The following is a 26,693-nucleotide window of genomic DNA, read 5'->3' as shown; positions in this document are numbered from 1 at the left end:
GGCAGCCGCAGCCTTAAACCCGTGACTGTTCAGACCATTGAACACATCGCGTTGTGAGTGTGGTCAGTTAAGCAGAGAAACGCAGCATCCAGTCTGAAGCAGCCCACTGGTGATTAAACATCCACACACAAATTTACTTCCACTTAAGAGAGAGAGACGCACGTTTGACCTTTATGATCTTTACACCAGATCACGTCTGTGGGGAAAGTTTGATTCATGAAGCGTCAAGCTGCAATTTGTTGTTTATCCTTTTTTTTTTTTTAACCAGGAAAAAACTGATTTCACTGACTTCGACTTTCACAGGAAAGAATAAAAGAACAGAAAGAAACTTGACTTCAAATTTATCTCGACTTTTTTTCTGTTTAGATTATTTCTTGATTTCTGATTGAAATTGTGTTGAAAGTTAAAAGGAACATCAGACAGAAATGTAACTTTTCTCATTATTTATTTTATTTTGGTTAAAATTGTATTAAATGTGGGTAAACTGAAAAATTAAGCGAGTGTGGAAATGTAAAATCCTGCAGTTCCTCAAGTGTCCACTTGAGGCGGGCTGCAGGAACTCAAAAATCACAAACACTGTTTATACAGCATAAATAAACAAGTTTATAGCCTGGGTGAAAAAAACAAATAGCTCTGATTATCTGTCATCCACTCAGTGTACGGGGTGATTTTACATACCTCCATATCCATCCAGGTGGGCGGGATTAAACGGTTCATCGATAGTCTTAGAACCCGCCTCACTGAAAGGTTGACTGAATGTTCGGCTGAGACAGCATTTCCAGCCTCCAGAGCCCCCTGCTGGAACAGAGGCGCAACAGCACTCAGGCTCTGTCCGTTAATATTCACAGTCTGTGGTTTGTTTCCAAAGCGTTAGTAATAATTCAATTTAATCAATAATTCAAATGAAAAGCCACAGAAAGTGTTTTGAAATGCAAAATAACAGAATCTCAAACATGCAATTAAAAATCCATTTAATCGCAATTAACGATGGAAATGCAGCGATTAGAGAAGGATCCTTTCTGCAGCTGTGATTGTATTTAAGAGATGAATGAAGAGTGTCTGCAGGTCGTATCTGAAGCCTTCAAGACGACAGTAAAGGCTGCATGTGAGAAACAGAGCGGGTCCACGTTACCTGGGTTACTCCTCTGAGGTCGTTTCACTGCAGACGTCATGAATATTCGTGAGCTGTCGCCCCGCCTTCGCAGAGCCGAGTGTTGCATAAAAAAATGGGAAAGTTTTGCCAAGTGTGTGCGTGCGTGTGTGTGTGTGTGTGATCTACTCTCTCTAACTCAACATGAAAAGCACAAGAAAAATCCATTTGGAGCCAAAGTCTCCGTGTTGTCCGAGCTGCACGTTCCTCGATTATCCTGATTTGACTCTTTTTTTTCTTTTTTCTGGTGTTGCGTTTCCTCCATCCATCACTCCAGTCCCTGTTTCTCTTTTTAGCGCTCTGCGTCTATAATTAATCCCTCAAAGCTAGAAAGCCCCCTGCTTCAATTTACAGCTCTGATGTATGTCACACATTTCCATTTTAAATGCAGCTCACGCTGATGACACGCCGTGCGCTGGAGTCAAAGATGACCCGCTTGTGCACGTCTAAATGTCTAATCACAGGGCTGTTTGTGATGCTCACAGCTCTGCACACATCCTGCTTGTGTTCCTGTATCTGTAGGGAGCGATTTCTCAACACTCAATAGCTTATTGTGGATCTAAAAAAAGTATTTATATTCATGTGTGTGTGTGTGTGCACAGTACATGCGTGGTTGAGCACTTTGTGGGCGATCTGTGCAGCAGATTCAAACCCCTCAGCACTCTCCAGCTCTCTGTTCTTCTCTCTCTCTGTCTCTCTCCCTCTATCTCTCTCGCCCTCACTCCCTCTTTCTCTTTGAGTGGAGCAACAGATCCACACGGCTCCATTTCTCTTATAGGTAGTAGATGCCTCTCCTCCTTCTTCTTAAGCAGCGGTTTCCCTCAGCAAAGTAGGAGATGTAAAGGATCGCAGCCTCGACTAGTTTGAGACATCTTTCATTTCATTTTCTCATCTCTTCCTTCCTCAGGATAACTGTGCCCGAGTGCTGCTTGTCCGAGGAGCCGACAAGGAAGTGAAGAACTACAACAGCCAGAGTCCCTTTCAGGTAGGTTGAAAAATAATTAAATAAAATAAACACTCTCCTTCAGTGCGCTCTGGATGTACGCTCGATGAGAGATGATTGATTTCAGCTGTCAGCGTAGGGAAAACATTTATGGTAGCAGCACCCTTTCTTCATCTCATTTGTTGCCATGGAAACAGTGCAAAATGGTCAAGGTCAGCTGGAACCAGGGAATGTGGGATGTCTTTTCTGGCCAATATTGCATTTGTTTCAGTTAAAAGTGTTTGAAGAAAAGGGAGAACCAGGAGCGAGCGTCAGACAGCGTCCACGGCTTCCATTTAGTCGCTTCACTTCTCGTCCTTCACTCGATGCATTTCAACCAGAAAAAAAAAAATCAGTCTGTAAACTTTCAGAAAAAAATCCAGAGCTGCACATCTCAGAGGTTTTAACTTTACAGGACTTCCTCTGAATCAGTCATGAGGGCCTGTTAGCACACATTTAGGGACACTGCTAGAATCATTTAGTAAGTTTGCTCGAGCTCTCAGAACAGGCCTTTCACGTCTGCAACTACACTCAAAGTTGTTGTTTTTGTCGCTTGCAGTTTCACATCGTTGTTCTAATTGGTGACAACATTACAGAAAGTGTCCCGACAGAGAGAGAAAACATTTGTTGTTGAGGCGGCTTCCTTTTTTTTCCAACCAGAGACAGTCGTCACTTCGTTGTCTCCCGAGCCTGCAGACAGTTCTGCTACCTGACAGGACGCAGGAGTTGTTGCTCTACAGCTGATCTCCTCATTTGTTTGTGTTTCTGTGACTTTGGTGTCTTAAAATGTCTGCTGGCATCCAACCAGAGGAGGGCGCTAGCAGACTCACTGCTGGTTCTTGATAGTATCTGATAAAGTTCGAGTTGTTATTTTAGAGGAAACGTTTGACTTTTACTCCACTACGACTTTTTGCCTTGATTAAAGTCGAGGATCCAAACTTCGTCAATGTGTTTTGAAGTGAACCTTTACGCAGAGCTGCTGCATGTCAACAGGCAAGGCAGCCAACTGCTTCGGACTGACAAACTTCAAACCTCAGCAGTGGCTGAAAATGTGCACATTTTGCAGTGACAGTAGGAAACCCCCTCATAGGGGACTGAAAGCAGTCACTCTGGCTGCCCTGCTGAGCATCTCAAAGTTTGTCAATGAAAATCACTGATAAAAATCAGAAACAAAAAACAGTTTTCAAACCACACGGTGCTGATGTTCTCAACTGTAGTCTGTAGTCTGACCTCCAGCCAGGGTTATTCTGCAGGACACCAGGCCCTAATCTGGTTTCCAGTCTTGGAATGAGGAAGTAAACAACAGACGAGCTACAATGTAGCTACAGCCTAGCTAAAGCTTAGCTACAGCCTAGCTAAAGCTTAGCTACAGCCTAGCTACAGCCTAGCTACAGCGTAGCTACAGCCTAGCTAAAGCTTAGCTACAGCCTAGCTACAATGTAATTACAGCCGAGCTAAAGCCTAGCTACAGCCTAGCTACAATGTAATTACAGCCTAGCTAAAGCTTAGCTACAGCCTAGCTACAATGTAATTACAGCCTAGCTCCAGCCTAGCTATAGCTTAGGTACAACCTAGCTACAGCGTAGCTACAGCCTAGCTAAAGCCTAGCTACAGCCTAGCTACAATGTAATTACAGCCTAGCTCCAGCCTAGCTATAGCTTAGGTACAACCTAGCTACAGCGTAGCGTCCACTTAGAGTCTGTAAAAATATCACAGGAGATTAAGAATCAACTAAGAGAACTGGAGGTGTCTTTGTGTGGTTCGGTCTGTTACCATGGACGTTGCTGAACATCATTTCGACCTTTGATCTGTCGCTGTGCATTGTGGGAAACAGGTCACTAGGGAGACTGATCTGATGCAAACTGAATCAGTACGACATTTTTGGCATTTTGAGGATCTCGTATTTGTTTGCTCGCTGAACTTTGGCCAAATCAGTTTAAACTACTAGAAAAGTAGACGGTTTAGAAATCAGCCCCAGTTTGTGTAAGTCTGCGTGTGGTTTGTCCGAGAGGTGTTGCCGTACCTGTATGTCACATGTCTCCATGGTTGATCGTAGAGCTAACATCTCTCAGATAAGGAGCGATGGTGATGACTACAACTCTCCACCTGAGCACTCCTGCTCACATCCTTATCCCGTCTTTCAAACGTTCATGTTTTCTCAGTTTGTGAAGCCTGGCGGAGCATCCCGTCTCGTCCATGTCACCATAAACTTATTTCACACAGTTTCTGCACTCAGTGACATTTTGCTCGTTTTTATTTCAACACAATGATAAATAAATGACCACATGCATTCAAGAAGGTTGGAGCGTTTTTGTGCAGAAGTTGTTGAGCTGGTGCTGCGTGTTTATTCCTTCATGTGCACTCGTGGTGTCTCTGTTAAGTGTAGCTGTTCGTTCAGCAGCACATCCATCACAGAGGAAAAAAAGCCCGGCAGCGTTTCAAGAGCTGCCTGGCTGGAATGATTGACTCATATCCTCCGCATGAGTTACAAAAGAGCTACACACAGTACATGCAGGCAGGCGCTTATGAAGGCAGTCCCACAGGGTCCTCCACTGTCCCCCACTGCCACGCCACTGCACAGCGCCTCATTAGAGTGCTGCATAAAAGGGCAGCGAGCAAACCGAGCCGAGTTCAAACCTGCAGCTGAGCAGATTATAGAAGTTCAGTATAAAGAGACGTCCTCCAGGTGACAGACAGAAAAGACACATTTTGGGGTTTGAGGAGGCAGTGAGCATCTTTTTGTCATGATGTTGGTTTGTGTGTGTCCCAGCAGGAATAATCTCAGTCTCTCTGTTACCTCGACTCAAGCTTGGCTCTGATCTCCTCCTTTGCTGCACCCTAATGTTGCTCCTGTATATCAGATGCTACGACTGATGTTATTATTATGGTCGATGATGTCATTGATTCTTTCCTCATGAAGTATCCGATACGTGGACGTTGGTGTCTGTACATACATGTACCCGACTTCTCTAGGATTGTTAATGTGATAAATACATATTTATAGTCTGCACTGTTCTTCACTCAATAACTCAGCTGAAACCTGTTGATTCATTTGATTATAGTTTGGGATCGGTGCTTACAGTGTAATTGGTGCTAAAGCTACGTGTCAGCTGTGATTGGCTGCTGGCCCTCATACTCTCGGGTTACAGCTGATGGATGGATGTTCAGTTTTAGTTTTATATTTGTTGTGCTGGCAGCGCACTGCTCCTAAAGTAACCCTGTATATTTAAAGGGAGATTTAGACTCTGCTCCAGGACTAACCCCTCCCCTTCATGACATCACAAAGGGCAGTAGCCCCTCCCCCAGGTGGGTGACACTCCCACAGCTAGGTGTTTGTTCTGCCCTCTGAGTCTGCCTTCTCACCGTAAACAATAGGACATGGAGCCAGAAAGCAGCGAGTACACCCGAGCCCTTCCAGAGAGGGGGCGTGGTCAGACACAGCTCATTTACATATTTAAAGCTACAGACACAGAAACAGCCTGTTCTGAGCAGGGCTGAAATAGAGGGGTTTATAGACATGATCAAATACAGGATCAGAGTGGATTTACAACAACACACTTCACACACATGATGAAGAGGAGCGAGGACACTGAGTTCACCTGAAGAGGAGGAGATCATGTGACCTTTAAAGAAAAATCATCAGATAAATATTTCTTTAAATAAGTTGTTGTCCTCGGTTATGCAACAAATCTCTTCAGGAGGACTGAAGTCGAACTCTTTGTTGGTATTTCATCATATTTAGCTTGAAATAAAAAATGTGGCCGCCAGCGTTTTATGTAACACGATCATGATATCAACATCACAATCTCATCATTTCGGCACTAAAAGAGCAACTGTTGAATAGTTGCCCGGCCTTGAGAGATATTTCAGTAGAGCAACATGTCTTTTTTGGAAGCCAAATATTAACAGTAACAGGATGTGGTTTCACTCCCTCAGAATGACGGGCCAAGGGACGCTTTCAGCAGCCAACACTCGGCTCCGGCTTCTCCACAAACACTCAGAGAGAAATCTGTTGTGAAAGAGACAAACAGCAGTTTTCCTCCTGACAGAAGCCTCACCAGCAGAACAACAAGCAGCCACTAGACATGCGGTGGACTCTCACTTGTTTTTCGAGTGGAACAACTCGCTCTCTTGCTCTTACTATCTTTATCACCGTTGCACTCTCCACCTACACATGGAGCCGAGAGCCGAATCCAACAAGTTTGAGCCTGTTTCTGTGAGTGGACGGCGTTCTTGGAAATGTAGGATATCTTCAGCTCGAGTATCAGTCGGTGAGATAAGGAGGCATCTGTCCATCAAACCCCCTCCACCACACCAGAACGCATCCCTCGCATTACAGCCAAGACCTCAAAGAATCTAAAAGTTCTCTTTCAAAGTTTCACTATTTTAATTTTATTCTCCAGTTCTTCAGTGTGAGAGCATCAGTGAGGTGACATGTTTGTTGACATGGTGAATCAGCGTCACAATTCATCCCTCATGTCAAGTTTATTCATCGAGCACATTTATAAACAAAACAAAGAGCAAGAGCCCGATCACAGACGGAGAGCAAACACAGTCATACATGAAAGATGACAAGAGATCGTAAAGAACGGGCCGCTGGATAGAAACATCCTCCTGTCGTGTGCAGGCTCTCTGGAAGCCTTAAATGGGCAGAACGCTGCAGGGCTGCCAGTTTTTACCAGCTTACGTAGAGGCTCGACGTCGTCTGGTGAAAGTCTTGGTTTTGGGGAACTGTGACGAGCTGTTTAGCGCCCTCTGCAGACTCATCCTGGGATTACTCCGACGTGTTGACCTCTTGATCTGAAGCATCGTAACACGGCGTGTGTCAGAATGAGGACGAGCAGAGCAGGTCACGTGACTGAAAGCTAAGGAGAGTGTGTTTCATCTGCAGCGGGGTTTCAACTGTGCTGCATTAAATCTTTATATTTTCTCATTAAGGAGTCCATAAGAGGAAATATGTGGCGTGTGTGTGTGTGTGTGTGTGTGAAGTGAGGGGCCACGGTACCCGCCTGTCAGTTCAGCAGGGACATGCTTGGAAACAGCGTCATTAGCAGCCCTGTTAACAACTGAAGAGTGCAAATGCTAATAAACATGAGGAGCTGCAGCTGAGCGAGACACGCTTACGTTGTTCTGCAGCGCGTGCTCTTAATTAGGACACTACGTGGGCGTGTGGCCATCTGATAATATCATGTGTCAGTCCACTGTGTGTGTGTGTGTGTGTGTGTGTGTGTGTGGCCTGATGGCCTGATGCATCCAGTGTTTAAGGGAAAGAAACTCCCATCATCCTCTCTGAGTGCCTCGTCTTTAAAGTCGATAAATGTTCCTTTTCTTTATGGAATAATCCTCTCCAACGATTGGCCACATCCTCGACCTCTGGCTTCTTCATCCGTGTGATCTGACCTCCAAGCTCCTCCTCCTCTGAGCTCCTCGCTCCATTCTCCGCTCACCCTGTTTTCATCTCCATCTTTTTATCTCTCTAATGAACTTCCTCCCGTGCCGTTCTCCTAATCTTGCTCCTCTCTCCAGTCACTCCAATTATATTCCCCCCCCCTCGACCACGTACGGGTCCCATCGATCCCCCCCTCTGATTCTCGTTCTTATTATTATTCAAAGTCACATGCAGCGACCTCTGCCAGTCACGTCCCATGCAGTGCAAACAATAATAATAAGTATTTAATTTATTCAACAGGCTCGAGTCATCACGCCTCGTCATGTGACCGCTGTCGAAACAAATAAAAGAGGATCCTTTGTCAGGGTTGAAATCTTTGACTGAGATTTATTACTTGAGGGCAGAGTCAGCAACTTGTTCCTTCAAAATAAAACATTAAAGTGAAGCTGCTCCTTTGTCCCTTCAAAATAAAACTCAGTCTTCTCCTGAAGTGAAGCTGCTTGTTCCTTCAAAATAAAACTCAGTCTTCTCCTAAAGTGAAGCTGCTTGTCCCTTCAAAATAAAACTCAGTCTTCTCCTAAAGTGAAGCTGCTTGTTCCTTCAAAATAAAACTCAGTCTTCTCTTAAAGTGAAGCTGCTTTTTGTCCCTTCTGGGCCTCCGTACATGTGTGACTGTGTCTGCAGAGACTCTGTCCTCTGACTGGATTTGACTCTTCTGATTTGTTCTGGTTGACTCGGGACGTTTGTGGGCGGAGCTGGTGTGTTTCCTCCAGCCAATGAGAGCGCAGCAGGTGAGTTTAGGAGTGGATCCAGCTCAGGGGTAGTATGATGAGTGGTGAAAGACAGGCTGTTAGATTTAAATCAAGTGTTCAAGTTGAAATGATCACGATGTGTCTCAGCAGGTTAAAGAAGGAGAAACTTTTAAACTGCTTTCTGATTGGCTGCTGAAGATCCTGCAGACTTGTCACCTGTGCTGATGTTTCTCTCTGTAGCAAGAGCCCCCCCCCCCCCACACACACATACACACACAGCACATAAAGCTTACTATTGTGCTATACACAACCCTTTGTCTCCATGGCAACCAGGGGAGAACAGGAAAAGAATAGCTGTGGGGGCGGTGATGGTGGTGATGGCAGTAGTGGTTGTGATGGTGGGCGGTGGAATGATAATGAGGGATAAACTGGGACAGAGTTTCCTGTTTCTTTTTTTTTTTTTTTATGGTTACCTGGTTTAATTTCCTGTGATGTCATCAGTACAAATCAAAACCAACAAGCTAATCCTTCTGGTGGTTTGGACTCTGAACGGGACCTTAATGCACGACACGCTGAGTTGGAGGACTCGAGGGAATAAAAAGTCCCGAACATCTCTTGACCTTTAAATCCTTAAATCATGACAGATAAAAGAAGGAGGAGACAACAGGAGAGTTATTGCATTCAGTTTCAGGATATTATTTCTGTCTTTTACAGTGTCAGCATTTTGTTTCTTCTTCTTCTTCTGTTCTCATCTGTCAGCAGAGGAAACTGAAAATAGTCCCTCACAGATCAGATTTCATCGTAACACATTTTTGTGCTTTTATTCTTAAAGGAGCAGTCTGTACCTGCCCGCTTCCTTTAACACCTGTTCACCTGATAACTGCTCTCATATCTGGCAAACCCAGGGGCGTCCAAAACGGCATTCAAAGCCCCGCCTACCTTCTCTGGTCCAATCAGATCCAGAGCATTCATGAGCAGAATCTAAAGTTAGAAGGAGGACATACTGGCTGCTGCATTGTTGTCAGAGAAGCTTCAACACAGCAGGTTTCCTTCATGATCACACAGGAAGAGAGCAGCTCTCTGATTGGTCCTTTCACTTCCAATCATCATGTCTCAGATCTTTAATGCACAAATGATTCAGTGATGAAGACAAACTGATTCTGTCTTATTAACCCTTCACGTGTCATGTGACGTCTTGGTCCGTCCTCTCTGACATGTGACTCCATCACGTCCACGAGCCGCTCACGCTCCAGAGGGAGAGAGAGACTCTGCGTTTGTAGATCTGTCACGCGTCGCTGCGTTCGGTGTGGGAGATCCTCCGAGTGAGTGGGCGGGACAGGGAGCCAGCTTTTATCACGGAGGATACGACCCCCTCCTCCGTCCCCGTCACAGGGTCACAATTATACCATGAAGAAGACAAACACGAGAGCGAGAGATTACATTTACTGACTCACAGTTTGTACACAGTAAGCTTTTTATCAGGGAACAGAAAGTCTGGAATATATTGTATATTAATGCAGCGTGTTGAAAAATTCAAGAGGCTCCTTTTTCCTGCTGAAAAGCTGCTCGTTAGAGACTCCCGAGTGGCTCCTGTGTTTTTATTTATATGAGGGCAAAGGTCAAGTGTGGAGGGAGGGACACACTCCATCGCTGGCTCTCTGCCTCCTGAATGTTTGTTCTCCAGGAATCGGACCGGCCGTGCTTATATAACGCTGCTGGGTTTCCCTTGAGGTGTGTGTGTGTGTGTGTGTGTGTGTGTGTGTGTGTGTGTGTGTGTGATGATTCTGACATGAAGCGTACTGTGAAGCTGGTAACTCCCTGAGAGCTCGGAGCCTGCAGTGATCTGGGTCACTGACACGCTGACAACCCCTCCAGCCGGCTCAGGAGGACGCCTCCCTGCTGCCCCCTGGTGGACGCACCGAGCACACACAGCTCTGTGACCAGTCTAAAATCACTTCAACATGGGAGGAATTATAATGACAGTTTCTGTTTGGAGAAAAAACACAACAACATCCTGAGAAACAAATGCACGACAACCCAAAGATTTTAAATACAATGTAAAAAAGTAGGAAATCACCATGACGACCCCGAGGCTGGGAGAGCTGCTTTAACGGGAGTTAGTTTTAATATCTCACACTCTTGTGTAATTACAATAAAGGAAGTTTATTCTGTTTTATAACATAAAAATATCAACAATAAAAAAAAGAAAGACATTTTACAAATGATGAAAACATTTCAGTTTACCTTCTTCTTTAGTTTAGTTTTATTGTCCAGGTATGTTTAACACACCAGGAATTTAAAATGCAAAAAAATAAATATTAACAATTAGCTAAAAATATAAACAAGTAATTAAAGACTAATATGTAGAAGACTGAATAAGATAACAGTGTTTACATACAGAGTGTTTGTAGATGATCAAATTAAATATATGTACATCACATAAATCATATAAAAATAAATACAGATATTATATTAGTATTTATCATCTTTGGTTTGATGCTTTTAATCATGTGTTCCTCATGATCCAGACGATGCAGCTTCTTCTGATTTATTCACAGAATTGGTGAAAAGTTCACGAATAAATCAGATTTTTTTTATTTTAGGATTAAAGAAAAACCCGTAGAATTAAATTTTCCTGAATAATTTTATTTAAATGTGGAAGAGTACAACAACTTTCTACTCTCTGTCCTTCACGCTAACATGTGACTGCACACGTGCACACTGAATGAAGGCCAGCGCGTGTGTGTGTGTGTGTGTGTGTGTGTCATAGATTATTAGATTCTTGGCTTCAGATGATTAAATCCATGAACACTGGAGGTTCAGACTGAGTGGAAGAGAAAGAGGAAAGCGCTCACGGTGATGTGATGAGGAGCGAGGACGACATCAATGAAAAATAATCGTAGAGATAATCGGCGATGACTTTAGTGCTGTTCACCTCCCTCATACGTTACGTTAACATCTATTTTTATTTATTCACTGTTTTTGCACCCAAACACAAAGACTGATCCCTCGTGTGATTGCTTTGGTTGTTTCCTCGTCCTTCATCGTCTCACCTGCCGAGCACGCGGACATAACGCTCTCTCCTCCTCTCTGCAGGTGGCCATCATAGCCGGGAACTTTGAGCTGGCTGAACTCATCAAGAACCACAAGGAGAAAGATATAGGTGAGTACCTCAGAGACGCCTCCTCCTCCATCCCTCCATCTTCCTTCTTCAGCCACCCAGGGCGGCTTTTTCCTGAATCTCCTCGGGGATACATTTCAAATCCCCCCCCCGGTTTGATCCTCCTAAATGACCTCCCGCTATAATCCCCTCCGCGGGATTACCGGAGCGTTGCGGAGAGGATGAAAGTTTGTGTTTACAGCAGGACGAAGAGGCCCGGGAGGAAATGATCAACGCCTCGAGGCCAGCTGGAGATTCTGCCGGGAGCTGATTGGTCGGCTCCCAGAGGTGCCAAATGATCCGCGTGGGGAAGATTAGATTTTTTCCCCCTGATCATTTCATTGATGTTGTTTCAGTGTTTTGCATGTTGTGGAAACTTGAAGCTTCAGATTTTTGCACATTTTCTGGTTAAATTTCAAGTTAGTCCAAAAAGATTGAAAAAAAAATCAAACAAACTGTAAAGCAGCGTGACCTCTACGTGACCTCTACGTAAACTGCTAAAGTGCCTCAAAGTGCATCAAAGCCCCATCTGGGCCACCTCACGACCTCCGGACAGGAAGTCTAGCGTGTTTGATTCTATATCACGTCAGCAGCCTGCTCGTGCAAAAAGTCCCGACATAAACACAACGACAAAGCGTAACAAGAAAAACAAGGTTGCCAAGATCTGGGAACGACAATTCACAGTTGTCTTTCCAGGTGTCTTCTAGCCCCGCCCCTTATCCTTCAAACAGCATCATGTCGGTCCTGATGATTGGTCGGCCAAACCCATCAACAGATCGGCCCCGGCTCCCACAGACTCGCCCTTTAGGTCGCCCTGAAAGTTCATGTGGACTCGTCCGACCCGTTTAAGGTGCTGTGAGGATTCAGTGATGACACTCGAGTCTCGCATGTTTCTGATCATCGTGTTCTTCTTCTGTGGTTTGTTGCTAAGTTGCAGATGCGTGAAGGCAACACGCTCTGCTCGAGTGAAGACGTGCAAACAATCAAAAATGGTTCACAGCTTCCGTTCACGCTGAAGCTCCGTCACTGTTCACGTGTGGAGAGTCGACGGCGGTGACGGCGGTGAACGTCGGCGGTGAACAGAAGTCAGCAGAAATAAATCCGGAGGCTGACGCAGACGCTGCAGCGAGTTTGTGTCGTGCACAGATAACTCTGGGATTACTGAGAGAAAATGAGAAAAGATGAACACACAAATGAAAATATAAAAAGAGGACAGAGAAAGATTGAGAAGGCTTCGGGGGGGGGGGGGGGGGGGGTCTAATCTAATCTAATCTAGAGATGTAATCCTGCAGTTGTCTCGCTGGCTCACGGCTGCAGCCGGCGGCCTCACATGGCAGCGACCTGCAGGAGGCTGACTGGGACTCAGGATTACCCCCCTAACGGCCTCGTTGTTGTGCACACCTCCCTCCTCCGACGCTTCACAGCGTTTGTCAGCACAGGCGACGAACACCGTGTTAGCCGGGATTAGCCGCAGGTGAGCGTGTGCTGCGTTGGCGTTTGTGAGTTTGGGGGATGGGACGTCTTTACAGCTGGATTCAGGATTGGCCACCATGGGTTCCTCCTGCTGCAGAGGTGGGTCCCCCCCCTCCCCCTCACCTCCCCCTTCCAACTGTCCTGATATCCCGCCCCCTTTTCTCCCCAAGATCCATCACTGACCACGCCCCCTTAAAACAGCAATGTGCTACTAGCTTAGCTTAAAAGCTAACAGCGTCTGTGTGGGAACGATGTCAGAGCGGTCTGTTTGTTTGTTTGAAAACTCTGATGTCTGTTATCGCAGTAAGGCGGAGCCTAAGTCATGGCGCAGGGACGAAGGCGGAGAAACTGTGTGTTAGCGTTCACACACGACGCTCCGCCGGGAAATATCAGGAAGTGTGACCGACGTATCGGTGTCCAGGACGTGTCACCTGTAGAGACACCAAACACAAGCAAAGACCAGTTCTTACATAATCTTCCTGTAAAACATCAGCCCACTGTATGTGTGTGTGTGTGTGTGTGTGTGTGCGTGTGTGTGTGTGTGTGTGTGTGTGTGTGTGTGTGTGTGTGCGTGCGTGCGTGTGTGTGTGTGTGTGTGTGTGTGTGTAAGCCCCGGGTGTTTCCTCCACACATGATGTAACAGTTCAGACACACACATCTTTATTGTGGTTCGTTGCGTCATCGTTGTTGCAGCTCACTCGCTGCTGTGTGGAGGATGAAGCCCGCCGTTCAGCGAGAGCAAGGCACCTGACGCTCTCTCTCTCTGTGTGTGTGTGTGTGTGTGTGTGTGTGTGTGTGTGTGTGTGTGTGTGTGTGTGTGTCAGCTGTACTTTATCAAAGAAACGACTCACACATTTAGTTTTTTTCAGGCACTGATCAGACTTTAGTTTAAACTCACCGGCTGTGGCTCAGTGGGTAGAGTCTCAGCCAACAGCTCAGGGGTTCGAGGACACGTCGGACACGTGGTCGCAGGAGGCGGGGTTTGAACCACATGGTCATCTACTCTCGAGGGTTATGATTGCTAATAATCCAATCTGCTGTGGAGACAGGCGGCTCGATGTCCCACTGCAGCTCCTCTGTCTGTATTTATCGTCATTCTTAAATCTGCGACAGAACAGCTGGAGGGCGGCGTTCTCTGCTCTCCTGCACGCCGCTGTATGAACGCTGTCGATAAGGTGCTGCACACTGAACGAATCGTCCGAGTAGCCCGAGGTGCATGAACACAGCGTACGCTTGGACTAACCTCTCAAGGTCAGTGTGCAGGACTTATCCTCGCCATCGTTCCCATCATCACATAAGAACCACGGCGTTTCACTGCACTGGATTCCTGCAGAACGCCACGTTAGGAAGGAGCAAAGAATTCATCTGACCTGAGAGTCTGAGACTGTAAAATCAATCAGCTGCTCTTTTCACCGGCCCCGCTCCGAGTTTCTTCTCACCCGGGGGCCGGAGACTTTGAAGAGCTCGCCGTTCAGTGAATTATCACAGGAGCGGGGCGTTCAGCGGCGCGCAGGTTTCTTAATGGACTCTGAGTGGAGACAAAGGTGGACGGAGCTGTGAAGCAGAATGTGATGTGATTGGTGGAGAAGAAGTGAAGGCTTTACAAAGGACAATGACAACCATTTACATATGGAAGGACGTGTGTGTGTGTGTGTGTGTGTGTGTGTGTGTGTGTGTGTGTGTGGGACCTATATACTGTGGTTAATGGTTAGTCATTCAGAGTCTGACAATGTACTTGTTAGCTTTGAGTAAAAATAGTGCAGTGTTTCTGGGCAGTACGTGATTTTTACTGCACGTGACCATCGGCTTAGGGTCTTTCAAGATGGCGTTTGCCGAGTGGCGTTTGCTACCCGGGAAAATACGGCCGAGATCTTTCCTAATCAATGCAGACGATCTTTGGGCGAAGTTGAACAACGTTTCCCCGCCTGTTTGTTTAATTGATGAGGAAGTTAACAAACCAGCAGATCATCACAAAAGTCAAAATGGATGTCTGCTCAAACAGGCCGTTTGGAGATGTTCCCCTCATGACATCACAAAGGGCAGTAGCCCCTCCCCCAGGTGGGTGACACTCCCACAGCTAGGTGTTTGTTCTGCCCTCTGAGTCTGCCTTCTCACCGTAAACAATAGGACATGGAGCCAGAAAGCAGCGAGTACACCCGAGCCCTTCCAGAGAGGGGGCGTGGTCAGACACAGCTCATTTACATATTTAAAGCTACAGACACAGAAACAGCCTGTTCTGAGCAGGGCTGAAATAGAGGGGTTTATAGACATGATCAAATACAGGATCAGAGTGGATTTACAACAACACACTTCACACACATGATGAAGAGGAGCGAGGACACTGATTTCACCTGAAGAAGAGGAGGTCATGTGACCTTTAAAGTCTTCCTGTGTTTGGAAACATCAGCTGATTTTTAGTTTGTGACACTTGGTGGTTCTCTCAGACGTTTACTCGTAAACACAAACACAGTATGGAGCTCCAGTGTGAAACTCTCCATAAATAACCTGCGTGGTTTCTAAATACAGACTGTGATTAGCAGCAGTGAAGACAATAAAACAACTGTGCAGCTGAACAATGGACACAGTTAAACAACTCATTCAGCACTGCGTGTTCAACACATGCCACACTAATGCTCCTTATATTGAGTTTTTTAACAGATGTCAGTCCCACACACACACACACACACACACACACACACACACACAGAGTATAATGAATGGGAGTAGTGTACGGATGTCTGTAGCAGATATGTGTTGTATTTGTTCTCTCCATAAACCAGTAAGCCTTTGTAAGAATGATTGACAGCTGGGCGTATTACACCCGCCCGCTGCAGGAGTGTGATAATCCCGCAGGGAGAATGGATTGACCAACTGCACGCTTTCAAAGTAACACACACACACACACACACACACACACACACACACACACATGCATGTGACACGTTCACACTCGGCCCCGGGAACATTTCACGCTCAGTCTGCTGCAGGGTTTACAGTTTGTCTTTGACTCTTGGCTGGAGTCCGCTCCGAGCTGCAGCTGACCACGAGCGGCCGGTCGGCCTGCAGACAAACAGGAGAGCAGACCTTTACCTGTCCGCTGGGCTGGGGGGGGGGATATACTGATCTTGTCACGTTTAAAGGACCCGACTCTGAGATCTGTTCATTTCAGATCATTTAGTGTTCGGTGCATTCCTGCGATCTTCGTCAGTTAGCGTAAACTTGTAAACACGACCGAAGGAGAGACTGGTTGAGTCGTGGAGAGACAGAATGCGTCCTCCTCTTTGTCCCATGATCGACCCGCTCAGTCCCCGCTGAGCGTGCAGTATACTCAGCGAGGGTAGAAGCGTGCATGCTCCTGTAACCTCCTTCATGTCTCCTTCAGAGCTTCCACACCTGCCTACCTGTCTGCTGCTGCCGGAGCTCAGACTCTCTGCCTGGGTTAATGAGACGGGCCGGGCAGGGCCGGACCCCGGGAGAGCACGCACAGGCTCGGGTCGGGTCAGGCTGGATTTTGAGGTCTGCTGCTTCGGCGTGACGGCGTCCACTCGCACGTTTCCTCCCTGACGGATCCAAACAACCGATTTTAAAAACGGTTTGAAACGGAGAATAATATGTGACCTTTAAACACGTGTGTGCTACATCCACACGCTCTCATGCTATATTTGGCTGATTGTGCCAGCTCCGTGCCCAGGAAGGAGGACAGAGCGTCTCATCATTTCAACATTGTGTCAGCCACGACAGTGAAACTTCATTTCACACTTATTTAGCTTCATTTATTTCTCTTTGTTTTCTTTTCCTCAAGTCGCTGCTACGGGCCTCCTGAAGCCTTTGTCCTCCTGTGAGCTCATTTATTTACAGACCATGAGGTAGGAATTAGCATACAGCCCTCCGGGGAGCGCTCGTTTTTATTGGCTGACGACGAGCTGAACTGCTCATTAGTATTGATCGACGGTGGAATGAGTTTTAAAGATAGACACGGTTCAGCAGCGGCAGAAGATTACCTGCTATCTGCAACCTGTGTGTGTGTGTGTGTGTGTGTGTGTGTGTGTGTGCATTCCTTCACACACAGGTGCTTCTCATTTAAAAAACAACATCATAATTACACATTACACGGCCTTCAAATAGCGTGTGTGTGGAGCGAACATCTGCGACAGAAGCTTCTGTGCAGATTGTCCAAACCGTCCTGAAGGTACGCGGCAGCTAGCGTTAGCGTCCTGCGTGTCTAATCCACCCGGGATTAAAGTAACCTGGGGACGTCTGCTCGAGTGGACGTGACGCCGAATGTTTACTCTCCCGTCTTCTGACTCGTCAAAGTGCGTTCACAAACTCACACACAGACGGCGGCGTTTGTTGCTATGTAGTAAAACCATCAGATAGCAATCACACACATTCACACACACAACCCGAGGACACATCGGACGAGACGAGAGACAACCGACTCGACCCACTGAGCCCCTGCGCTGGAGGGAGGGGTCATCCCGCTGAAACAGTTTACTGAATATTTATATGAATAAATGAGTTTTAATTCTCCATATATCTGACGAGCGTCGACTTTGTGCTTCGTTGGCTTCGATCTTTTTTCTGCATTCATCTCTGAAGTCCGTCGTCCGTCGTCCTTCCTGTTTGGACTCTTTTTGCCCCTCCTGGTTTTTGCACAGTGTGGGAAAATCTGCCCTCATGGCTGCGTCGTTGCATACTTAATGACGACATATGCTTTCCATGCAGCCATCTGCTGTGCAGCCGCTGAGCGGGGTCAGGCCGTCACCGAGTGTGTACGAGTGTGTACGAGTGTGTACGAGTGTGTACGAGTGTGTCACCAGCTCTGAAGGCGTCTCGCAGGACGAGTGACAGCAGAGGAAGAGACGGAGCTGGGATAGAAGCCTCCGTTAAACGGGACGGAGAGAGAGAGAGAGAGAGAGAGAGAGAGAGAGAGAGAGAGAGAGAGAGAGAGGAAGGTGTGTGAGAGCAGCTTTAATGATGTATGGAGCCACCCCCCCCCCCCTCTGGGTTGCCTAGCAACAATAAGGCTTTGTTTTCCTGAAGAAACTGCCCACCACTTGTGTCGTTCCCTCAAAACACTTCACGTCCCCTTTTTACTCGTTTTCAAACGTCTCACGCTTTAAATCCAATCTGTGCTTCAGCGTGGCGTCCTGATGGCGTTTCTTCGACGAGCTGGTTCCTGCGACGCCTCGGTCAGTGAGCTATCAACCCATCAATGAATCCATCCGACGTAAAGAGCAGCGTTTCAAGGTCATCAGGGAAATTCAAAGTGTTTAGCAAAAACATAATACAAGTGTTAAAAGGGTCCACTCCAGCTCGTTACTATGAGCGTCTTCCTGTCCACGGACAAGTCAGGAAGCGTCGCACTGTTTGTATGTTGCAGGGTGAAAACGTGGCGCCGTGCATCTCGCCGTACTTCAGTCCCTCCAGGATGTCGTGATTCTGCGAACCGTGAACACCCAGCATGCATTGCTGCTGCTGAAATCCTGGAGGGACTGACTCTCCACACTTCCTGGTTAAAGCTCAGAGCGGGGACACTGAGCACGCTCAGAGCGGGGACACTGAGCACGCTCAGAACGGGGACACTGAGCACGCTCAGAACGGGGACACTGAGCACGCTCAGAGCGGGGACACTGAGCACGCGCAGAGCGGGGACACTGAGCACGCTCAGAGCGGGGACACTGAGCACGCTCAGAGCGGGGACACTGAGCACGCTCAGAACGCCGCGGTCAGGTGATTGAGGTGTAAACACGCACCAGTAAATCGAAGTCCACTTCCCCTTGGAATGAGCTCTGGATTTACAATGACCCGGGTGACTCGGAACCAAACAGACTCTGAGGACTTGGACTTGGACTGGGTACGAGTCCAGCTGAGGAGCTCAAACACAACCAGGTGTTTAGAAGTGATCACTGATCCTCATCTCGTCCCCTGGTTTACATGCCATCTGTGTGTGTGTGTGTGTGTGTGTGTGTGTGTGTGTGTGTGTGTGTGTGTGTGTGTGTGTGTGTGTGTGTTTCAGTCAGTTATTTTCTTTCATCTTTTATTAATTCTATTCAAGCCGCTGAATGGACTCTAAACACCTGAGGCTGTGAACCACACTCACACGTCTCTGATATCCGTCTGTAAAGTCTCTGTTTGAATTCTTCGTCCTCGTCTTTTGTCTCCACGTTTCACATGTTGTGAATATATTTCAGTTTGGCTCGTTGTGGTTTTTATAAACTCACTGAAGTAGCGTTGAGATGCCAGAAGACAGAGCTCAGAGAAAGATGTGACATTTGATAAAAAGAACTCACCGTGTAAAACAAAGAAAAGATGCAACACACGAGATGTGTTTGCTGAGGACGCAGAGACACTTCTGTCCTCTCGTCCATCAGTCAGTCCGTTGGCTCTTTGAACCCTCCGGGAGAAGACGGTGCATCGAGGAGAATGTGACGTGTCCACGTGCTGCGTCTTTCTCACAGTACAGATTTAAAAAAAGCTCAATCCTGCTGTTGTGGTTCTTGACATCCGGTCTTGGTCTGGAGACCTCTTTGTGCAGGACTCAGCCTCGTCTCAGAACCACAAGCATTTTTACTCGCTCTTGTCTCAGACGGTCTTGTCTTGGTCTCTGAGCTCTCTGGTCTTGGTCTTGTCTTGGTCTTGGAGCTCTCTGGTCTTGGTCTTGGTCTCAGAGCTCTCTGGTCTTGGTCTTGTCTTGGTCTGAGCTCTCTGGTCTTGGTCTTGTCTTGGTCTGAGCTCTCTGGTCTTGGTCTTGTCTTGGTCTGAGCTCTCTGGTCTCTGGTCTTGGTTTTGGTCTCAGAGCTCTCTGGCCTTGGTCTTGTCTTGGTCTGAGCTCTCTGGTCTCTGGTCTTGGTCTTGGTCTCAGAGCTCTCTGGCCTTGGTCTTGTCTTGGTCTGAGCTCTCTGGTCTCTGGTCTTGGTCTGAGCTCTCTGGTCTTGGTCTTGGTCTCAGAGCTCTCTGGTCTTGGTCTTGTCTTAGTCTGAGCTCTCTGGTCTCTGGTCTTGGTCTTGGTCTCAGAGCTCTCATGGTCTTGGTCTTGTCTTGGTCTGGGTTAGTGTGGTCTTGACTACAACACTATGTCGCTGTCCGTGGTGCTGAAGGGGAAACTCTGATTTCAATCTCTGATCCTCTGACCCCCCCCCCCCCGGTCTGGACTCTGCTGAGGTCACTGTTTTGTCAGCTTTTCTTCAGACCTGTTTTCGCTGAGTCAGCAGAGCGCTCGGGATCGTTGGCGTGTTGTTACCAGTCGGGCGCTCTCTGGAAGGAATGACACGATGTTTAATCTGGATGATGACTCGGTTCTGATCCAGACAGGAGCAGCACAATCAAAGACATGAAATATAAAGTAAATCAGCATATTGTTGTTAAGACAAACTACAGTTATCAATATATTAGGGAGCACATCTACAGTCACGTGTGCACGCCATCCAATCAGAGCAGCTTTTATTTTCCCAGTTTAGTTCTGACTTTTGGAACCAAAGAAGTGAAAGTAGCATCGACATATGTGACGGTGACCTTTGACCTCAGCACAGAGACCTTTGTGCCATGTTGTGTTCTGATTGGACTTCTACAACAAAATCAACTTCCACTTTCGCAGCCTGTTTCCTCCAGCGCGCGCGGACTCCCTCACTGTGCAGCCAAGCAGCGCGGTCTCCTCATGGGAGGGGGGGGGGGGGGGGAGGGGGGGGGGCGTGTAAGGAGGCGGGGTAATGACAGTCATGTGAGTGTGTGTGTGTGTGTGTGTGAGAGAGAGCAGAGGGGTCGTGTTGGCTCTCAGGGAGCCGCTGGTAGTGAAGGTGTGAGCGGGATGATAGTCGCTGCGCGCGGCACAGCTTCTCTCCGCGGAGTCGCTGTCCGTGGTGCTGAAGGGAGAGCTCGCGCTCTGAAGTCTGAAGTAGTGTGATATGCACCAACTGTGACGTGTAGAGGAGTATCAAAGACGTGAACATGAAGTCGATCATCAATGCCTTAAAAAAGGAAGGTAAGAAGCTGATCCTTCTTTCTTTCTGGGTTTTTTGGGGACTTTTCAAATCACGCGCTTCAGCGTCGGACGTTTGGAGCTCGCGCGCACCTGCACTGTCAACTCGAGATGGAGGTGTGGAGATTCTCAGGTACTCCATCAAGTGAAGTACGATGCATGTCTTCTCTAGAAGCGCGGTGTTTTCAGCGGGTGTGTGAAGGTCGGTGCGCATCTAGGTTAGACAAAAATCCCTTTTCAGACGAAGAAGAAAAAAGGAGGCAGCGCCGACTCTGGACTGGTTTTTTTAGGTCACAGGCAGAGATGATAAATGGGACTCCAGGCTGGAGAAAACACCCACAGACATGACTTTGTGCCGTCCATCTGCCCGCGCGTCAAACCGACTCGCTGCTTTGACGCGTTAGTTCCGTTTTCTCAATGAGCGCGAGGCAGAGCTGCTCAGCGGGGCCAGGAGCCTGCAGGCGGGGAAAGGGGCCAAAAAAGCCCCGCTCCTTGCAGGAATGATGAGGTCGCTGAGTTGACAGCTTTTTATGTCAGCTTGTGCATCTTATTAACCTCGTTAGAAATCTGTTTAATGAAGACAACACGCTGCATTAGCAGAACGGGGAAGTTTTAGAGACGTTTTGTGGACGTTAAAAAAAACCTGTCTGCTTCCCTTCAGTAAGACGTGTTTGTGTTAATGTTGCACATTTGTATGTTATTGAAGCAAAAATCAGTGAAACCTGCAGGACATTATGAGAAGAGTGCAAGGATGATCATTTAAATCTTTATCTTCACTGACTGGAAAGTTTCATTAAAAAAAAACCATTTTGTCAAAGAGGCAGAGCACATTAAAATCAACACATGTAAAATTGATGAAACAACTTTGTTGATTTTAAAATGTTTCCTGGAGACACAAAAAGCTTCAGATCTTTTTGTGAAAAGAGAAAAGTGTGAACAAAGAAATCCTGATGTGATGTTTGTTTTGGTTGTGATCTGATAAAAGTGCTTCGAGTCCGTCGTCTTCATCCTCACTCAGAGAGACAGGAAACGGGGGAGACATGAAGCAAAGGGCAGAGGTCGGATTCGAACCCACGGTCGCTGTGATGAGGACTACAGCCTCCGTACACGGGTCTGAACCGCTACGCTAACATTCCCTTTGTGAGGCGTGTTTGTAAAGGTCTGCAGCCGCGTCGCTGCTTCAGGCTCTCTGAGCAAACGTTGTCACATCCCATCTCTTCAGCTCTGCAGGAGGAAATCCCTCAACATGTTTTGAAGTTGGACGTTTAAAAAAAAAAAGATTTCAGACCAGCTGACAAGCAACACAAGCTGTCCCTGAGAACGACACGTGATGGTTGAGGCTGACTCCAGGAATCTGTTCTCACTTTATTTTAAACGTGACAAAAAAATCCTAAAAAGACTTCCTGGTTGGTTTCCTGCTCACATGACCGTCTCTGTAAAAACGATATCGTCTCTGCGAGGAGATCCGGGAACGGATGAATCACCACCATCTTGCGTCACCGCTGACAATAGATTCACATAACTGTAATTTAGCCAATCAGTCATCTCACAGCACTGGGGAAGCAGTGCATCATGGGAGTTCTTGTGGTTCTGTGCTGTTGGATGCATCGAGAGTCAAAGTGGTTCAGACCGTGTGGATTTCAGTGAGGCTCCTCGCCCTGCAGGATTGTGGGTAACCATGATGTCTCCTCTCACATGTTGTCTTCCACTTGTGTAGGACAGTCCCTCTCCTCACTGTCCCACCCGTCACAACAAGCACACACGTACGGAGGCCCAGAAGGGACAAGCTGCAGTCTTTGTATTTTTTGTAATAAACCCCTTTAACTCCCTTGAAGGTGAAGTGTAAGCGAGTGTGTGTGTGTGTGTGTGTGTGTGTGTGTGTGTGTGTGTGTGTGTGTGTGATGAGTTTAATGTGCAGGTGTTGGATGGAGAAGGAAGACGAGGTAGATGTAGTGACGGGGAGCGCCGGGTCCAGGTGGTCTCAGGCAGACTGAGGGCCAGATGCAAACGGGGGACTTTAATAATTCAAAAGGAGGAGACAGGCTGTTTGTGTTTCTGCAGCTAGCTGAACGTTGATCATGTGATCACGGCCCGGACGTTTCCTCTTCTTGTTTTTGTGGACTCTTAGAAAGCTTTCCAGATTTCCAGGAACACGTGGGGATGATCCCGCCACAGGTTCCAGGTTCAAGGTTCAAGGTTCCAGGCCAGGCTGGCTGGAGTCGGAGTCAATCTCTTTAATTTCCCGTTAGCTTCAGCACGGATCATTTTGGACTCAGCGACTCGCGTTTGATCCGTCGTCCTTTCACAGCTCTGAGCGTTAGCTTCGTCGTCCGGCCACGCCGACGGCTTCCAGACTCTCCGACCTCTGAACCCGCAGTCTCAGCTTCAACGGCGTTTAATTATATCGACTCACTGATTGCTTTTCCAACTCTTACATAAGAGGCTCGGCTTGTTTTCACATGATAATTAATTTGTGTGAGACTCGGAGAAAAGAGAGCGAGTCGCTGCAGAAGTGTGTGTTCAGCTGAAGTTAAACCCTTCGCCGCTAGCTCAGAGGGCCACACACACACACACACACACACACTTTACAGACACACACAGCTCCAAAATGTGCGAGCTCATTAGATGTTATCACCTCTCCTCTTCATCATCACGCCTGCGGTCCACAAGGAGAGAGGAAGGTCTGAGATATTAGTCTGGGAGATGCGATAATGACTCAGTGAATCCCCGATCAGGAAGCCAAACAGCAGGAAGCTGCAGCACAGCCATGCTAGCCCGTGCTAGCTAATCAGCTGATAATCAGGAGGTTGTTATTGGAAATGCTGCAGGCCGTGCTCTGCTCCGCTGTGGCTGCGAGGATCAGGAGGGTCGCTGGTTGCTCGTCACGGCGCGGCGTGATGGAGGGAAAGTATCCGTGGGGAAATCAAGACCAACCTCCTTTACTGGAGGAGTCGGACAGAGGAGCTCCGCTGTGCTCACGTCGTCCTCGTAGTCATGCTAATGATGGACAGAAAGAGAGAGAGAGAGGGAGGGTGCAGCCTCGCTCTATCACTGTCAGGATGTGTTAGCAGTGTGCAGCCTCACACTTGATTCATCAGGAGTTTGGAAGCTGCACGCAGACTAACTTTGCACCGATGCCTCGTGGTTAACAGCGAGTAAAGTTAGCCCAAAGTGCACGACCACGCGGAAGGTTGAGGGTTCGACCCCCAGCGCCGGCGAGCAACATGTCCACTGTGTCCTTCGGTTAGACATTTATCTCCCCTCTCCAACGAGCTCAGACTAACGACATAACGTCCACACGTCATGAACCGTGGCGTCGCTGTCGAGCTCCGAGACAAAAGGAAGAGAGAGGCGGCGCTCTAACAGACGCCATCTTGTGACATCCTTGTAGCTTAGCAACACCAACAATCCTTTCAGGTGTCTGAAGCACGTCGTTTTGACTTTTACCGTACGGGATCACACAGATGTACTTCCCTCTTGATGTGTGTGTGCGTGTGTGTGTGTGCGTGTGTGTGCGTGTGTGCGTGTGTGTGTGTGTGTGTGTGTCTGTGTGTGTGTGTGTCTGTGTGTGTGTGTGTGTGTGTGTGTGTGTCTGTGTGTGTGTGTGTGTGTGCGTGTGTGTGTGTGTGTGTGCGTGTGTGTGTGTCTGTGTGTGTGTGTGTGTGTGCGTGTGTGTGCGTGTGTGCGTGTGTGTGTGTGTGTCTGTGTGTGTGTGTGTCTGTGTGCGTGTGTGCGTGTGTGTGTGTGTGTGTGTGTCTGTGTGTGTGTGTGTGCGTGTGTGTGCGTGTGTGCGTGTGTGTGTGTGTGTGTGTGTCTGTGTGTGTGTGTCTGTGTGTGTGTGTGTGTCTGTGTGTGTGTGTGTGTGTGCGTGTGTGTGCGTGTGTGCGTGTGTGTGTGTGTGTGTGTGTGTGTGTGTGTGTCTGTGTGTGTGTGTGAGGCAGGTACGTCCTTTCGAGCAAGCTGATGAGATTTTGATGGATGAGAGTAAGAATGACCATGAGACGCCACATAATGACACATTTATGGACACACTTCCTGTCGTTCCCCCGCAGTGCCTTTCCGCGAGGCTCCAGCCTACTCCAAGCGCCGCCGGGGCCCGTCTACTGGCAGCGGAAACGACCAGTCCCCCTCCTCGCTCTCGGCGCCCCGGGTCCTCCTGCGCTCCAACAGCGACAACAACCTAACAGTCAGTCAGTACCAGCAGCAGCACGGCTCGCCTGGCAACTGGGGCCCCCATCTGACGCAGCACCAACAGGCCCCGCCCCAGCCGCACCGGGCGCCGCAGCAGGGTCACTCGCAGCCCGGCTCGGCAGCATTACACCGCAGCCTGTCACCCCAGCTGCTCCAGCAGATGCCCAGCGGCAGCCCCAATGGCAACGTGGTGGTACGGACCATGGGGAGGGGGGCGAGGAGCCGCTCTCCCTCCCTCAGCCGGCTGGGGGAGGAGTCGAGGAGGGCTCTACCTTCACAGCGCCAGCCCAGGTGAGCCTCTCCAACACTCTGTGTGTGTGTGTGTGTGTGTGTGTGAATCAGCAGCAGAGTGACAGTCGCAGACACGCTGTTTCTATTTACTGTTTGTTGTTTTTACATCCGTGCTGACTAACCTGCAGCTCAGAGGTCAAACAATGACTCACTAATATTTTGCCGTCAATATTTATCAGCGGCGTTCCAGCACAGCTGTGATCCGGTCCTGGATGTTTGCAGTCAAAAGTGTCATCAGCGTCATTCTGCATCTGCGTCCAGACAAACACGGCTCAGTATGAACTCCTTTAAACACACAGTGTGCAACTTCAGCCACCAGGGGGCAGAGCAATCACAGCAACAACAAAGAGATGACACGGAGGCTGGCGGGGAATCATGGGAGTGATTCTTTTTAATCCTCCTCTCCACCCCATAATCCCCGATAATAAAAAAACAACAACTCTGAGTTGACTGTCGTCATGGCGACCGGGTGAAACCGACCAGAGGAAGAGAATATGATCAGAGACGAGCTGATGTATACGAGCATAATTCACGTGACGTTTATGTCACAGCAGCAGTACAGCAGGTGTTTCCACGGCAACCACAAAGACTGACATGTTGTGGCTCTGTCGTTGACGGCCACCGAGACGAGACAGGTCCCGTTTTGACCGTAAGATGAAGGGTTTTATCTGGCTTTGATAAGTGTTTGAAATATTTGAGGTCGTGTAAAATATTTGAAATGATTGAAATGATGGAAAAAGAAAATAAATGACGTGTTATCGGGGCGCTCGTGTGAACAGCCGGATCCTCCTGAAATGTCCATCTTGTGCCAAAACTCCCGCTCTGACAGAGACTTCTTGAATAAATCAAGTTTCACTAACTTCATTCATAATTCAACAGAAACATCTCTTCTGGAAGTAACGTCTCCATCAGTGTGGAGATTTCTCAGAAGCTTCACACGGGCTTCTGTCTCACACATGTGGAGACTCACGTGTGTTTCATTCGAGCCGACATCAGTAGATTCAGACCGGACGGTAACATCTCGACAACATTCACATGAGGCTCCTCTCAGTCTAAAAGGTTAGCAGGGGAATATTAGCACCAAGCTCTGAGCACTGCTTTGTCTCCAGCCTCAAGCCTGAACCGCCTGGGAGCTCAGAGTGTGTAGCTTCCTGTTTGAGCGTAGCTTCCTGTTTGAGTGTTGGGAGCTCAGAGTGTGTAACTTCCTGTTTGAGTGTTGGGAGCTCAGAGTGTGTAGCTTCCTGTTTGAGTGTTGGGAGCTCAGAGTGTGTAGCTTCCTGTTTGAGCGTAGCTTCCTGTTTGAGTGTTGGGAGCTCAGAGTGTGTAA

The 26,693-nt window shown here is 47.9% G+C and overlaps 1 protein-coding gene across 1 annotated transcript in view; it reads left to right on the top strand.

The window, feature by feature from the left end:
• Positions 1 to 26,693, top strand: part of shank2a (SH3 and multiple ankyrin repeat domains 2a) — a 121,191-nt gene that overhangs the window by 59,786 nt on the left and 34,712 nt on the right. The window contains exons 9-11 of the mRNA XM_079340327.1: positions 2,058 to 2,135; positions 11,370 to 11,436; positions 24,937 to 25,366. Of these exons, the coding sequence (XP_079196453.1) occupies positions 2,058 to 2,135; positions 11,370 to 11,436; positions 24,937 to 25,366 (575 nt within the window). The remainder of the gene's footprint in view (positions 1 to 2,057; positions 2,136 to 11,369; positions 11,437 to 24,936; positions 25,367 to 26,693) is intronic.

This window comes from Symphodus melops, assembly GCF_947650265.1.
Source record: "Symphodus melops genome assembly, chromosome: 3".
Taxonomy (NCBI): Eukaryota; Metazoa; Chordata; class Actinopteri; order Labriformes; family Labridae; genus Symphodus; species Symphodus melops.
Note: the sequence above shows the minus strand (reverse complement) of the source record. Positions and strands in the feature narration are given on the sequence as shown.